This window comes from Opisthocomus hoazin, chromosome W (genome assembly GCF_030867145.1).
Source record: "Opisthocomus hoazin isolate bOpiHoa1 chromosome W, bOpiHoa1.hap1, whole genome shotgun sequence".
NCBI lineage: Eukaryota > Metazoa > Chordata > Aves > Opisthocomiformes > Opisthocomidae > Opisthocomus > Opisthocomus hoazin.
The window spans coordinates 20,667,576-20,683,030 of NC_134453.1; the positions used below are offsets into that span (position 1 = coordinate 20,667,576).

The window sequence follows — 15,455 nt, forward strand, 5'->3', positions numbered from 1 at the left end:
TGGGCTCCTCTGCAAAGGGTCGCATTCCCAAACCCTGCGGAATAATTTAAGGTACTGAAACCAGTTCTATACTCAGTCAAAAATACAGCTATTGAAAGAACTGCATTTTTCCTTGAGCAAATTTAATTCAGCATGGCAGTCTCTTGCAATAAAACTCTCCCGGTGGGATTGCCCAGGATGTGTTGTTCCCTCTTGGGGTAGGGGGCTGGGGAGGGACCCGCCATCCCACAGCGGCTGGGACCAGGCTGTCCCGGCGCTCTCCTGTGCTCTCCAGAAAGGGAGGTCGGAGCTGGAAGCAGCTCGTGGTGGCTTCGCTGGTGGAGCTGGGCAAAGCGAAGCAGCTCAAGGTGGGAGCGACGGCTGTGCTGACAGCGTGGGCAGGTAGTGTGGGAGGGTGAAAGACAGGTGAGATGTCTCTGTAACACGCAGTCCTGGTGCTAGTGGATTTCCAAGGGAGTTGCAGATGTTTAGTGCAGGTTGCTGCCCAGGCTGGAGCTTTCGAGCAGTGGAGGAGCATGGTGGAGGCTTCCTCAGCTCGTGGATCCACGTGGTCCTGGGAGAAAGCAAAGTATCGCGTGGTCTGCACCTGTAGACGTGACACAACCACAACTAGTTGAAGTTACTATTCGGTATTGTAAGATAAAATCTTTTTTCTTGGGCTGGGTGTTTGTGTGGACAAGCTCAGTGTCCCCCGTGGACCCACCGTTGTGCCCGTGCTGAGGTTTAAATGCGCTTTGCATTTACCAGCGGGTTCCTGCCCAGCGCGGCTCTGATTTGGGCACCGTTGCTTTGCGTGGGGAGGCAGGGAAGGGGAGATGGAAAAGGATGGTGAAAAGACGATCTCGTGATCCTAAAGCTGAGCCCTGATCTATTCTGGTTTCAAGTCAGGGGTCTGGGGAGAAACAGAGCCTGGGGAGAATCACAGAATCACAGAATGGTCAGGGTTGGAAGGGACCTCTGTGGGTCACCCAGTCCAACCCCCTTGCCGAAGCACGGTCACCCAGAGCAGGCTGCACAGGACCACGTCCAGGCGGGTCTTGAATATCTCCAGAGAAGGAGACTCCACAACCTCCCTGGGCAGCCTGTGCCAGGGCTCTGTCACCCTCAGACGGAAGAAGTTCTTCCTTGTGTTCAGGTGGAACTTCCTGTGCCTCAGTTTGTGCCCGTTGCCCCTTGTCCTGTCGCTGGGCACTACTGAGAAGAGTCTGGCCCCGTCCTCCTGACACCCACCCTGCAGATATTTCTAAGGTCCCCTCTCAGCCTTCTCTTCTCCAGGCTAAACAAGCCCAGCTCCCTCAGCCTCTCCTCATAGGAGAGATGCTCCAGTCCCCTCATCATCCTCGGAGGAAGGCTGTAAGGGACACGGGGGAGTGAGCGTGGGTGTTGCTTGTTACTGCTGCCTGCCCCTCCTGTGCTCCCTTCCTCACCACTTATTTATTACCCAGCTCAGGATGATGCTTTTGGCTTTAAGTGGGTTGTTTTGGGAGGGTTTTTTTCCCAAGTCAGGTACATTTAGAGGCTTTTGCTCAGGGAGGGTAACTCTGGAGAAAACCCCTGCAAACAAGGTAGAGCTACATGAACACAAAGTCACTGGTTTAAGAAACATCATCTTGTCGGAGACTGCAGGATTGAGGTAGGAGTTGTCTGTCCGTGTCTGTTGCAGAATTATCCTTATTTCGAAGCAATTCCCTGTCGCCTTAATAACAGCCAGCACAGTGGAAAAGAGCTGTCAAGGGCTGCAGCTTTGTGGTGGGATGTAGCTTTGCAAGATGCCATTGCACAAGCGTCCGCTGATTCCTCGCAGGGGTGGGAGGCTGGAGCATCAGTGTAAAAAAACCAGCAGGTCCCCACTGTGCGGAGACCTGGATACAGCTCCAGAGCAGAGCCGAAAATGGCAGCACTTGGTAAGCATCCAGCACCCCAAATAACATCAGTGGTTTGTAAATTCTAGTGATGGGGAGGACTGGGTTTGCTGAAGCCAGGTGACAGGCACTGCCAAGGCAGAGGTATGATAGGAGGGCTTGGGTGGGATTTGGGTCAGTCCCACCTTTGATTTCCAGCTCTGGAAAAATCAATTCCTTTCCATATTTCTCTTTCAACCTCCGCTTTCCTCAAGGGCTCCTACAGATTTATAAGCTCCTTGGTCTGTGCTCTCACAGAAAGCATCAGCAAGGAGGAGAGGACCAGAGCATCACTGTGTCCGAAGCTGCTGAGCCTCCACCCTGCTGCCAGCTGGTATTGAGCAGAACAGGGGTTCTTACACCCCAAATTTTGGTGCTGCCAGCAGGTGCTGATGCAGAGCTGCCCAAAAGCAGATGAAATCCTGCTCCCTGGGTAATTAATTGCTCTAAAGACCCAGCGGAGCCAAACCTCTGAAGGCAGTGCAGAGCTACACCTCTAGCGTAATGTTTTCTTGCAAGCCTGTGTGGTGAGGAAGGGTCATCTTAAGCACTTGGATTTTTTTTCCCTTACGATGTTTTGTACGTGGAATATGCTTAGAGAGGTGCCTGGGTTCTGCTAACACAAAAAATTGCAGGTTGTGTGTTGTTATTCATCTAAAAGGTCTCAGCTCTTCTGACCTGGTGTTTCTCAAATCCCAAACCATCCTGCTGAGTGTTTAAATGGCAAATAATAACCGTCATAGATTGTGATCAGAGTTTGAAACGCAGTTTAGAAATACATATACCACCTAAATAATAGCCCTTACTTGGCAATGCGTTCTGTTTGCATGGCTTGCAGCGGGCAGCTGTTTACTTAGGATGGTTTGGTGGGAAAGGGAGAGCTTTCCAACTCTGGAAGATGCCCTGGACCACAGCGCAGTGCTGGCCTTCACCAGCTTTGAAGCAGAGCAGCTTCGCCTGCATTTCTCCCACCGTTTGGCCAGCATTTGCTGCTCAGATCCCTTTCTCCATGTGGTTAGAGCAGCACGGGGTCATCTGTTCGTTTGAAACTTTCCCATAACAAACGAGATGAATTTCAAGCTGTCAAGGTCACGTCCAGATCTGGGTCTGCACCTTCACAGGCTGCTTAGACCTGATGGCTTAAATTTTAGCCCTGTCTCAGATAAACACACTTCTAAGCTCCCTGGGTGCTCAAGTACATGCAAACATCTCTTTAGGGCACAGAATATCAGGTCTAGCAGGAGAGGACCCTCAGGAGATGATCCTGTGCGTCCCCCTCTCTCTGTCACCCTTGTCTGTTCCCCGATGCTGTCGCCATCCAGCCGTGCAGGCTCCTTTCTCTTCCTTCTTAGTCCTCTTTATCCCTGGGAGTCGCTAATCCTGCTGTTTATCCCTCTAGAACATCTCTACATTAATCCCTTTTTCCTCCGTCACCGCTGTTTGTGGTCTGGATGTTTTGCCGTACGACTCGGTGCCCAAGCGGTGAGCAGAGGAGTATTGGAGATGAAGGTGCAGTTCAGCTCCAGCCTCCACGAGGTCCTTATCCTTACACAGAACAAAGCCGAGCATTTCCCTTTTCTTATTGAATGCAAGCATCTCGCTTTCACCATCGGAGCACTCTGCAGTGCCCCCCTCCGTCTGCAGCCTCGTGGTCCTGCTGGCCCCACGCCTCACTGCCTTTCCCCCATGGCCCAGCCCCTGCCTGCATTTCTTCAGAGGCTGCCTGGGTGCGTGGCACTGCCCATCTGTCCATCCGTCCCCACTCTTATACCCTAATAAATATCTTTGGCTCCGAATGAGAGACCAGGTGTGATCTGCCCTAAGTTTTGGGGGGAAGGGGGTGTAGAAGTGAGATGCTGTCCTCCCTTGAGCACCATCAGCTTGTGGTGGGCAGGAAGGATGAGAGAACGGGGAGATAGCAAAGCTGAGCATTAAAAATTGGGATAAATGACTGTCTAGACTTAAAAATAATAAATGTTTCAGAGGGCAGACTCAGCCCTGGCCGAACATCCCATGCAGTGTGTCGCCCAGCACTGGTCAGAGAGGAGCCGTTGGGTTGGGTGATCCCACCTGGAGAAGACAACAGAAATACCTGCAATATGGGGATATGGAGACTTGCCGAATCTCTTGCGTGACGAGACGATGAAGCTGGATGCTCCTTAGCCTGCCCGTGTTGTAAAAGATTACCTCTTCTCGGGGTCTGGGGGCTCTGCCTGGTGCCCCAAAGCGCTTGGGGGCATCTCCATGGGCCTGCCAGGGGACCTTCTCTCCCTTTACCTATTGGCAGCATTAATTACAGCATTTGAGTTGGCAGAAATTCCACGCTAAGGAGGGCGCAGCAGCCCTTTTAGGGGATGATCTCGTGGCAAATAGTTGTCAGAACATCATGAAAGCTTCGAAGTCCTCCCTTCGTTTTGTACTTGCTGATCAGTGCAAACATAATAGCTTCCAGTTCATCAAGTAAAATAATGCAGTTCCCAGGTGAGACATCATGAGGAGATCTTCAAAGGAGATGAGGATGTGGGACGTTGCTCTGTACTCGCCCCGGAGGAGACCACCCTCCACGTTCAGCCCTCGGGCAGCTGCCCGTGGCCCCATGCAGCCAGCACCGAGCCTCCCCGCTGTGACCCCGACTCGGTTATTCTCCTCCTCTGTCCTCTGATGAAGGACGTAATGGTCTGCGGTCCCAAAATAAAAGCACTCTGTCATCCCGAAACAATGAGAACACACGTCACATTGCTGGAGCCATGCACAACGGCGGTTTTATTATTTTATTATGGAGCAATGTTCCTGCAAGCCTGTTGTCTTTCCCAGCCTGTCCTAGAACTGCCCTACTTGCCTTTGAAAAGATCAGCTTAAAAACCGTGCTGTGAAGAGGCAGCAGCCTGCTGCTGCACCAGGATTATTCCGAAAGCTTGGGGTTGTTGCTATTTTGAGTCCCCCCACTCGGCGCTGCAGCCATCTGCACCAGGAGCTGACGCGGCTCCTGTGGGTGCAGCAGCAGGAATCCTGTTGGTGGCCACAGATGGAGGCACGGATACACAGGCTATAGCTGGATCCTGATGGATTTCCAGTTCACGGGCACCTGTTCCACACCTCTATGGCTTTTTGACTGCAGAAAGATGGATTTTGGTGTGAAATACGCTCGGGAGAGGCTTTGGGCTGCGGCATTGGGGACTGCTTGGTGTGCAGTAGGTGGGATCCTGAATTTCGGCATCTGCCTCGAGGAGACATACTCTTGGTCCCTTCAGCTCCAAGGAGGAGCCCCAGGCTTGGGCGACCGTTCTTTGGGAGCGCTGGTGGGTCTTACTGCGCTCCCCATGTGCTGCTTGCTGTGCCAGCTTTCCTCAGTGCACTCGGGATGCAGGCGGTCCAGCGTGCCATGACCACTGTGATGCCGGGATGCAGCAGCACCCGCAATCCCCTGAAATAATTTCTCCTTGCTTTACAAGCAACACACAAAATCCGTGTTGCATAGAGGTTAGAAAAAGCATTCATTTTTCTTTGCTTTTCAGTTTCCTTGCTGTGCTGTTTGGTACGACTTGGTGCCTCTCCTACCTATAGTTTATATAGTATAGGTTGCCTGAGCCATTCCTGCGCATGCCACAGGAGCACAGGAGAAACGGGAAAATGATAATTGAAAAAAAAAAGCATGGGAGGGCTTGAGAGCAAGCCTTGGACTTGAAACTACTTCGGTTTTCAATTTAACTCCATTGTATTGGTTTTTAAAGAGATTCCAGTGGTTCTTCGGTTCAGAAAGGGCTGTGCTGAATCCACAGAATATTGTCATGAAGATGTATGTTCCATCTTAATTAGAACTAATGAATATGCTTCTGCTTTTAGTCTTTCTGTCTGGTTGACTCTATATAAATGGTGAAATTCTTGTGCTAAAGCCCATGCCTTGCGTAGCTGATGGCTGGAAGCACTCGGGCGCTCTATCTTGGCACAGCTGCTGCCCTCGGGTAAGTCTTGGCACCACGGGTGAGAGCTGAGCCCGTCCCGGACCTAGGTTTAGGTGCCTCCTTACCCAAGCATCCTGCAGCTGTGTCGGCGACTGCATGATCCCGGCGCCCAAAGCTGTGATGGTAGTTCTCCATAGGATTTTTAGTCCTTGATAGCCCACAGGACTGTAGTTACTTCCTCCAGGTGGTAGGACAGGCCCTTATCTTACGTATTTTATAAAAATAAAGATCTAGCCCGTGTTGTTAGCCACCGTGGAAGTAGAGCAGATGCAGGTGTTGGTGCCTGGCTGGGGAGCACCCACAGCCAGTCCCACCAGAGGTTGGAAAAGTCTTGATCTTCAAGCCTCCCATCAACCCTTCCCAGTATTTTCTCCCTGAGGAAGAGGAGGGATAACACAGAGCCCAGCAGCGAAACGCCATGGGTACGGTCCACAAGTGGGTGGGGTGGAGAGAAGCTGTAGATTGCTCCTCTCCACGGGTCCTTCTTGGGCTTGGTGGTGGGTGCCAAGGTGAAATGCAACGGTCTGGGTTATTCAGTGGGTGAAAGCAGGGAGATGACAGTCAAATATACAGGAATTTTGCAGGGAATTTTTCTCCAATGCATAAGAGATGCCTGGGGAGGAAAAGGTTTGGTTTGTTGCAACATAGAGATATTTTGCAGTATATCGCTCATACATTTTGCATGGTGCGCACACCCTCGAGAACTCAAATCTGTCTTGCTGTCAGAGAGGAGAAACGTATGAACCGAGCATTAAATGTGTAAGGAGAGTGGCATTCCTTTGCTGGGAAAGGGAGGAAGTTGCTCCAGCCAGGAATTGCCCTGGATCACTATCCCCAAAGTTAATTTTCTTAGGATTTTTCCAGTAAATACTAACATCTCCATTGTGGGGGATAATTGCAGTAGCTGAAAAGCGGTGGTGTGATCGGATCACGCCTGGGGGCTTCTGCGCCAGTTCTGATTCAGCAGCATTAGAAAAAAATAGAACAGCATTAAATGAAACTTCGCAGCTAATCAGTCTCCATTACAACTTATCTTAAGGAGACCAAAATTCAAATGTTCTTTTAAAAGCAAACACTTTACGATTAAAAGCTTGATGACTTAAACGTTTGGAAAGTGGAACAAGAAGCTGCAGTGGGGGAAGAGGAGCGTTAAAAACTTTGCAGTGTTTGTGATGGTGCGCTGGTCTCACGTTTAGCCTGAGAGATGTATCCTGTATCATCCTAGGAGATGTCATATAGCATAACTGCATCTGAATGAAGGTGCATCAGTGAGGACGGAGTTTTTAACTGAGTTTTTACATGGACTGTATTCATGCTATCACTGCATTTTGATACTCTCAAATGCTTCATGGCGTTTAAATGCAATTCAACTTTATCATTTCATTTTATTTTGTCTTTTCTACTGTGTTTCAGTCTGCATCGTTGTTATCCAGCGTTATATTTAATACAGAAAATACCATTTGCGAATATTCCAACATTATCCTCATGAAATAACCGTTCGTGTCCAGCCCTGGCGCGGCACCCGCGCATCCGGAGCTTGGCCAGCGAGCGAAGCTGTGGGCGCTGGGATATCCCTTACGATGCCAGCGTTATTTACAGGCTTGAACGCATCCCCTTGATTTCAGCGGGAGCTGCTGAGCGCTTGGCACTTGCTTTAAGTCTCCTGGGTGAGTTCAGGAACAGGAGGGCTGTGGTCCAAAGAGATGATGGCACCCGGTCTTTGTCCCGTGGGGTGCTCCTTTAAAACCAGGTCAAGCATCCCAACCAACCATCCTCACTGTAAGCAAAGTAGGACGGAGGATGGGGACCTGCCCCACGTCACCCACCCGCCAGCAGCGTTGCCGGGGCCCCAACAGCCGGACAGAGAGAGAGGGAGGCGATTTATTTGGCAGGACTCGGGCTCTGTGCAGAAAGGGCAGGGTTTCCTAGCTCTTCATCAGCTAGCTAATCCCCAAAAGGGCTTTCCCACTTATCCCACAGCGTCTCATTTTCAAGAGTCTTGGCTAGGAGCCCTTGCAGGGCTGTGTTACCCACTCGGCGATGCTTTAAGACATCCACTGGTCCAGGAGCCTTTCCTTTCCGGCAGTACTGATTGTCCTCCATAAATCTGTTTTTCTGCCCGTCCCCTTGTTCTCCTCTTTATTATGAGGTCCCACGTCTCACCCGCGGACGCTGCATGGACTGGTCTGCAGTTCCCAGCACATGCCCTGGCCCAAAGCGGGGTTCGCCATGGCAGCATCCCGACAATGCAGGCGGGGAGAACTCGCTTGGCTTCTGTGCAAAGCTGGATCCTGCTGAGAGCATGCTCTGGGCGCTGCGTGCTCCCTGTGCCACCCCTGCTCCGGTCTTGTCTGGCCCATGATGCTCGCTGGGGGTTTGTGCCCAGCCAGGGCTGACACACGGGTTCCCTGGGAGCTCCTGCCCTTCAAAAATTCATTTTCAGCATCAGTGCTGGGAGTTGGATCCATGGGAAGTCTGTTACAAGCAGTTTAGGTAGCTATGGAGGGACTACAGGTACAGGATTAACTAGAGATGGAATCGGCAAATGTTTGCAAACTGATAACGTTTGAAAATCTGAGCACTGTGCTTGGGGTACTGAGCTGGGAAAGGCTTCCTTCACACACTGCTGGGTTATAGCTGGGACCCAGCAAAGTACTTAAATAATGTGCTTAACCTCAAAATGTCTCAGATGGTCAAATTGGGATTTATATAATGCATCTAAGTCCTCTAACGGTGACCTGAAATAACTTTTGCAGGTATGATCTGCAACTCTGTGCTATTAAAGCCAGCTGTCCTTTCCAGAAGATGCTTCAATATCACAATGGCAAATAGCAAATAAGTTTTTGGGGAGCAGCGAGTGCTTTGCCTCCTGGAGCATCGAAGCATCTCTGTTTCCAGTGGTGTATGTCTCACCTCTTTGCTTCCAGCAAGATATGCAACCGCGGCCCAAGCGTGCTGGGCAGATTTCTCTGCAGGATCCGATGGTGGGGCCACGGTGGGAAGCGAGGGCTGACTGGGGAGGAGCAGAGGAGCTCTCTTGCAAGGTTGCTGACATCTCTGTCTCTGCTTTTTCAGGGTTACCTTTCTGAAGGCTTAGTAACAAAATGGTATCGCTCCCCTCGCCTCCTCCTCTCGCCAAACAACTACACCAAAGCCATCGACATGTGGGCAGCTGGCTGCATCCTGGCTGAGATGCTGACAGGAAGGATGCTCTTCGCTGGTAGGTTTCTGGCTCCCGTTGATTGATTTTTTATTTTTCCTCCCTCCCTCCGTCCTTGCTACCCAATTCAAAGGCTTTTTAGCACGGCAGAGGGCATTTCCCTCTCTTTACCAGCTAAGGCAGTGCCTGTAGCATCGCTATGGGGCCCCTATGCTGGTTATTAAATGTGAGAGCTGTCTCCAGAGCAAACATCGCTTGCACAGCCTCTACTATTAGAGGGTCCCTTGGCTGGTGCAAACTTCCCTGGTACAGGCAGGCCCTTGGGGCCAGAGAGGAGTTACCATCTTGATTTTCACTCTGCCTTATTGCGCTTGCCTGGGAAGGGCATGTGGTGGTACGGGTGTGATGACACCCGGTGGGAAGCCACCGGCTGGTGGGGTGCCCGAGGCTGGCCGGGGTCGATGGTGCCTCTGTGCCAAGCCTTGCCGGGCAGGGACGGTCTGCTGCCAAAAGCAAAACCCCAAACAAAAGAATTCTGATGAAACAACAAAACCTTTTTCTGTTTCTGGGTTTCTAACAGAAAATAAGAACTTCTTGTTGAGAGGAAGGATACTAAAAAAATATCATAGGGTGGAATATAAGGACATGAGATTATTTAGCCCTGTCCCAAGAGGTTTGTGCTCTGTGCTGTGGATTTTAATTGTGATTGGTATCTTCAAGGTATTTCGTTTCCTTGAGGGAGAACTTTTGAATGCCGCTACACACTTTCAGCTAAGAGGTCTTCCCATAGGCAGCAATAAGGAGTTCAGCCTGAGCTGATCTGTGCAAGGAGTCCCACTGCAGCCCTGTGTCGTCCTGCAGGTCTGTCAGCGATCGCTGTGAAACCCATAGTACAAAAAAAAAAAGAATTAGTTAAAATGCTCTTGTAAAATTAAGTATATTCTGCAGAGGCCCATATACGTGCTTTGTTGTATTTTCTGTGAGCAAATTCAGAGCCAGAGAGGCATCACTCCCACTCGGGGGCTGCCTGGCTGGGCACATGTGGCTGCAGCCCTGCTTCTCCTCTTGAGCATTGCAGGGGTGTGGATGTGTCACCAGTCTCGCAGCCGTGGTTTTCATTGTCCTTCCCAGCTTCTACCACAGCTGCCTGCAAATTCGGCAAGTCCCAGGTTTTTCCTATAAGCAAGTATTGGAGTTGTAAAGGTGGAGCACAAGGAAAAGAAGACAATAAAAGCATCGGCAAGGAGTGCGTAATTATCAGGGCAGCATTTGAAGCTCAACTCTGACGTTCTTGAGAAGCAAATCTTTATTTAATATGATTCCAAAAATGCTGCCGTCGGGTGCAAAGCTGTGCTTCCCAAGCTGGGACGCAGCGGCGTTCGTTCAGGAATGAAGCAGCTGCGCTCTGGCTGCTTTCCTGCCCAAGGTCTGCAGCGATGCTCCTCCTTGGTTGTCTCTTACCATCGCCCATTAGTGTTTTGAATGACAAGGTTTAACGCATTTCGTGAGCAGCTGTTCACAGAGTTGTGTAAATAAATAATTAGACCCATTAATAATGGAGAAGGATGTTTTCTTCACCAATATTTCAGTGCACCTCAGAGCTCCGCAGCTGGTGCTTGATTGCAGCTGCTCTGTCGCTCCCTTGCCGCTCCCGCTTGCAATTTCCTTGTTTCTTTTGTGAAAGCTGAAAATTAAGCAGTCAGTAGCATTTCGAAGAGATCATTAAAATTGCCTCCCTCTCTTTCCTTCTTCTTGTCCTCGGTCTTCCCTTCCCAGAGTTTTCAAATCCAGGGACTTCAGCTCTGAAAATTATGTATCAGACCCAGCTGCTCCTGCCACCTCCTTGGGAGATATTCCAGGAACAGGGATGTCGTCTTGTCCCTGCAGGCACGGGGCATTTTCTGGTCTCACTGGGAGATGCTGCACGTGAGTGAGCTCCTGAGGTAGCTCTGCCAACCATCTCCCCTTGCTGAGCTGTGGTTTGCACTGTGGAAGAGTCTCCGAGCTTTTTGGGTGGAAGCGAACTGGATGATGCCTTTCCAGGGCAAAGCTAAGGCTCTGCCAGGCCAGTTAGTTTAGCTAAACTAGCTCAAGCTAAACCAGACCAGTAGAAACAAACCCTGGTGCAGATGGCAGGGTCCTGAGCTTGCAGGAGTTGCCCTCAAGCAACTCACCTCATATTAAACTTGGGGTAGCTGGAACCCACAGGGAAATCCTTTTTGGATTCTTAAGTGAATCTCTGTTCTCCTGTAGTTCCTTGTGTCAAACAGTGAAACACAACTGGCTTGTCCAGGTCCTTCTCGGGCCGTCCCCACCATAGTACCCAAACACTCGTCTTTATCCTGGGTTTTCACACTGTTCTTGACCCCTGTCTCAGCCCCAGCTTGGTTTTTCTGCTGTTTGTGGACCACGGGGTAGAAGCTACATTGGCTGACACCAGCTATCTACCACCTCAGTGTTCAAGCTGGTCCTTAAAGCTCCCTTCATGGTCAAATCAGAGGCAAAGGCAGCTCTGGGATGTGATTTATCTGGCCTCTGCTAGCTGTCTGCCTTAGATGAGATTGACTATGCCTTAGAAATATTTATTTTTCCAATACTGCTCATAAAGAGCATCTGGAGAACAAGCTAAAGTGCCCATGTTGGTGTTGCACATGGCTGCAGGTGAGGTCAGTCCTGTCCTGGCTGCCCGGACGAGATGCAGCACCTTTGCAGGTTGGTTCCTGAGAGTCGTGAGCAGGTTAGAATCAGGAGGTGGGATTTGGCAGATCACGGGCTGGGCTCAGCCGGACACGTGCGGCGAGCATCCCTGCTTCTCTGCTCTCCAGCCCTGTGTAATCGCTTAATAAGCCCACAGATGATGGCAGGATGCTTAGTTAATGGGTGGGGATCAAAACCAAAGCCCAAAATACATATTCCTTTTGGGTTGCTTGAAAAATAGTCTGTAGAGTTTTTACAGGAAGGTCCTGGCCCCGTGCTCCGTCTTCCTGGCCTCCTCCTTTACCAGTAAGTAAAGAAGAGCCTGCGTGGGAGCATGGCAGGGGGGCCCACGTACCATCTTTCATCTACTGGTGTCCAAAAAGGAGGAGAATAAAACCCCAGTCACTCAGAAGAGCTAAAACTGGCAAACACTTGCATGACAGTGGGGGTTCATCTTTGCTTTTGCTTTTCTCCTCTTTGCTTGGGAGGAGGAGTTTGCCCCCGGCAAGATGCAGCCGTGCTCTGCGGCTGCCGGACGAGACTTTGGGAGAGTCCTGGGTCACCAGCAAACACCCCATGGGAAATAACAGCGATGTAGTTCCCAGAAGGTTGCAGACCTCTGGTAATTGCCTTACACTGGCTAAATTGTTTTCTGACTATGCGTCAGCGGCACAATTTAAATTGGGTGCTTAGCATAAGTCACTATAATTAACTCAGTAGGCTATCTGGGGTGCTTAAGCAACACAGATAAATTAAGGTGATCGGTTATTAGGAATAGATGTCACTCACTGCTTTCATTCTCCAACACAAGTTAATGGGCACCCAGCAGAGAGGGACCCCCAGCCCCCACGCCCTCCCCGCAGCCCCTTCTCTGGGCGATGCGGTGGCAGGAGCAGCTTCAGGTTTGGCAGAGCCCTGGGAAGGCACAAGAAATTCGGCTAACCCAAAGCTCACAGGAGCGTAGCACATCTCCAGCAGCTAAAATCCGGTTCGCAGACCTTTAGAGAGCTCCCCACCACGAGCAGCAGCAGGGAAAACAGGGAAGAGCATCCGTAACAGAGCAGCTGCAGCTCTCTCCAGTGACTTCTCCACCCTCTGTTGCTGAAGCGTATCCGAAAGCATCGCCAGTGGAAGCAGGAGAAAACAGGAGAAAGAAACAAAGCAGCCTGTCCTCGCAGATCTCCGTGGGGATCGCCAGTGGGGCCATGCCTGTGACTGAGTGCTGGGAGGTGGTGCGGTGGCTTTTCCCATGGAATCGGTGCTTGCTCCCAGAGGACTCGCTGGCAGGGCTTGGGTGCTGCTCGCCTGGGACTTAGTTGCAAGCCCAGGGAACGCTTCCCTTTCCCAGGACACGATGCAGAGCTCCTCGTTCTCTCCTCGGGCAGTGGCAACACGTTGCATTTATTCTGTCTGTAGTTCGTGTTTTTCTTTTCAGGGATTAATGTCTCCAGAAGGTCCCTAGGAATTATATAAATAGAAGATAATGGTGGAGAATTGGGTTCCAGAGAAGAGTCATAATTCAACACTTCCAGCCTTGCATTAGCAGCTTCTTGGTGTGACTAAATACGATGCCTTTCGACTGCCATGTACCTTCAGTAAGCAGAGGTTGGAGCTGCACTGAGAGGACAACAGCCACAAAGCCTTTGTGACTTTCACTGCCCTGTAATTTTGATCACAGTTTGGCAATTAGCCTGATGAGCAAGGTGTTTGTTTCCTGATGGTCATCTTTAGTTTCTCCTGGAGCCATGCTGCAAACCTCTAGACAACCTAAAATTAGGTTTTCTATAGGAAAGTGAATTCATTTGCCCAGGATTGGGGTGCCCCGCTGTCTTTTTTGCTTTTTCTATTGCTCTGTCTTCTTCTGAGGCTTTGTTCTGAGCAGACGTGTGGTGTGATGGTGGCCAGCCATGCTAATGTCAGTGTTGGTTTGGGGTTGTCTGAGTTCATTGCCATGTCCTGCCTTGGAACTCTGCAATTCAGGGTGAAAGTGGCCACGACTGCATTGAACCAAACCTTGTTGGAGTGATGAGGCTATGATGGATGGAGACCCTTTCCCAACCTCAACTTTTGGACCTACTGCTGCCCGCAGTGGGTGTGTTTGGGGTCAGCTCCGTGGACATGAGCCTGGAAACCTCCTGCAGACCCACAGGGAGCTCTGGGCTGGGAAGGGCAGCCCCTGCGAGGTGCTAGGGACCTCCAAAAGGACAGGGGTGCTTGAGGGCGTGAAGACAGCGATGGTCACCACCATCCCCTACAAGCTGGCCTCTCCACCCTCCCTGCAGGCTGCTCAGGAGTGCTGTGTCATAAATGAGGTTCACTCCTCTTGCCGTGGATCTGCCGGGCACTGCTTGCCGGTGAAGCAGCCTGAAATCCATGACTTGGACAGCAGGGACTTGGTAGCCCAAAAATCCCCGTTGGTTTGTCTGCTCCAGCTAGCTCGCTGTCTTAATGGATTATCCTGCCTCTAATGACAGAATATTTATAACCGGCGTTTCTGGCAGACAGAAAATCAATAGTGCAACTCGGTATGTCTGCCAGGCTGCTTCTCTGTACACGTAGGAAGCTGGAAATCAGCCACGGAGCTCTTGGTCACATCCAATAGTGTGCTAAAGAATGTGATTAATGAGGCGGTTGGCTCTGCTCCACGGGCACTGCCACTTCTCTCACTGACTGGTAGCCAGTCCTGAGCGAGGGCTTAGGGATGTGTGAGTAAATATGTCCTGAAGGAATAGGATTTTAAAATATATGATTGCTCATAGCAGTTGTGGGGATCGTCACAATCAGAGCCTTGGCTTGGTGCCCAGCAGCCAGGTGGGACCCAGTCAGAAAACCCCTTTCCCATGGGGAGAGCGCAGAGGTCGGGTACTTGGATTCGTTTAAAGATGAAGCTTTGGGACCCCTGGAGCTGGGTTCGTGCTCTTCATGTTACCACTGGGGCTGTGGCAGCACTTTTTGTTGCCGCTACACAGGAGGGCTTTGCTGCTTGGTGCAACACAGCGCGTGGCAGGGACACGTGGTGATGGCATCAGGCACTGCCCTACCTGGCCACAGCCGTGTGAGCCAGGATGCTTCATCTGGGGTTATGAACGAGCCCAGATACAGTATTGCTATAAGAAGGCCGTCAGTTTTGAGGCCGTTAGAGCCAATATCTGACTCCTTCTATCATGCAGGATGGACCCCACCGATGGATAATAGCTCCCATGCCCCATGATTTCAGTCAGGTACGGTTTCTGCTTCATAGCTATTTTAAATAGGTGGCTAGGTTAATAGAAAAGACGCGCAGACAGCCTCAGGGTGATTACACCAGGAGAACAAATTGTCTAGGTTAACTCTTTCACCCTGAAAAAGAGGTGACCTTGCTGGGAGTCCCACCATGTTTTCCTTGGAGCAAAGGGTGGTGGCTAATGCGGGGAGGCACCAGCGTGGAGGGGCTAGCAGGAGATGCGGCGCTGCAGGGATGTGGTTCATTTCAGAGGGGTGGCCATGCAGGAGGGTGGCCGATAATACCAAACCCCCCTCATTTAACTTCTGGGTCTCATCTCTCTGCCTCTTTTCTGTCCATTTAGGGGGTCACGAGCTGGAACAGATGCAGCTTATTCTGGAGACGATCCCCATTATCCATGAGGAAGACAAAGAGGAGCTGCTCAAAGTGATGCCCACGTTCATCAACAGCACCTGGAAAGTGAGGAAGCCACTGCGCAAGCTGCTCCCCGAAGTGGACAGTGAAGGTACCGT

General features: G+C 50.9%; 1 protein-coding gene across 6 annotated transcripts in view; it reads left to right on the forward strand.

The window, feature by feature from the left end:
- The window catches only part of LOC104335573 (mitogen-activated protein kinase 4), a 48,203-nt gene that overhangs the window by 18,568 nt on the left and 14,180 nt on the right, over positions 1–15,455 (forward strand). For 4 of the 6 annotated variants that reach the window (XM_075446677.1, XM_075446676.1, XM_075446675.1 and 1 more), the window contains 2 exons: positions 8,939–9,083; positions 15,287–15,448. In XM_075446677.1, the coding sequence (XP_075302792.1) occupies positions 8,939–9,083; positions 15,287–15,448 (307 nt within the window). Of the gene's footprint in view, positions 1–7,376; positions 7,531–8,793; positions 8,848–8,938; positions 9,084–15,286; positions 15,449–15,455 lie in introns of those variants that run through there. The other 2 variants (XM_075446679.1, XM_075446678.1) reach the window with 2 other exon arrangements.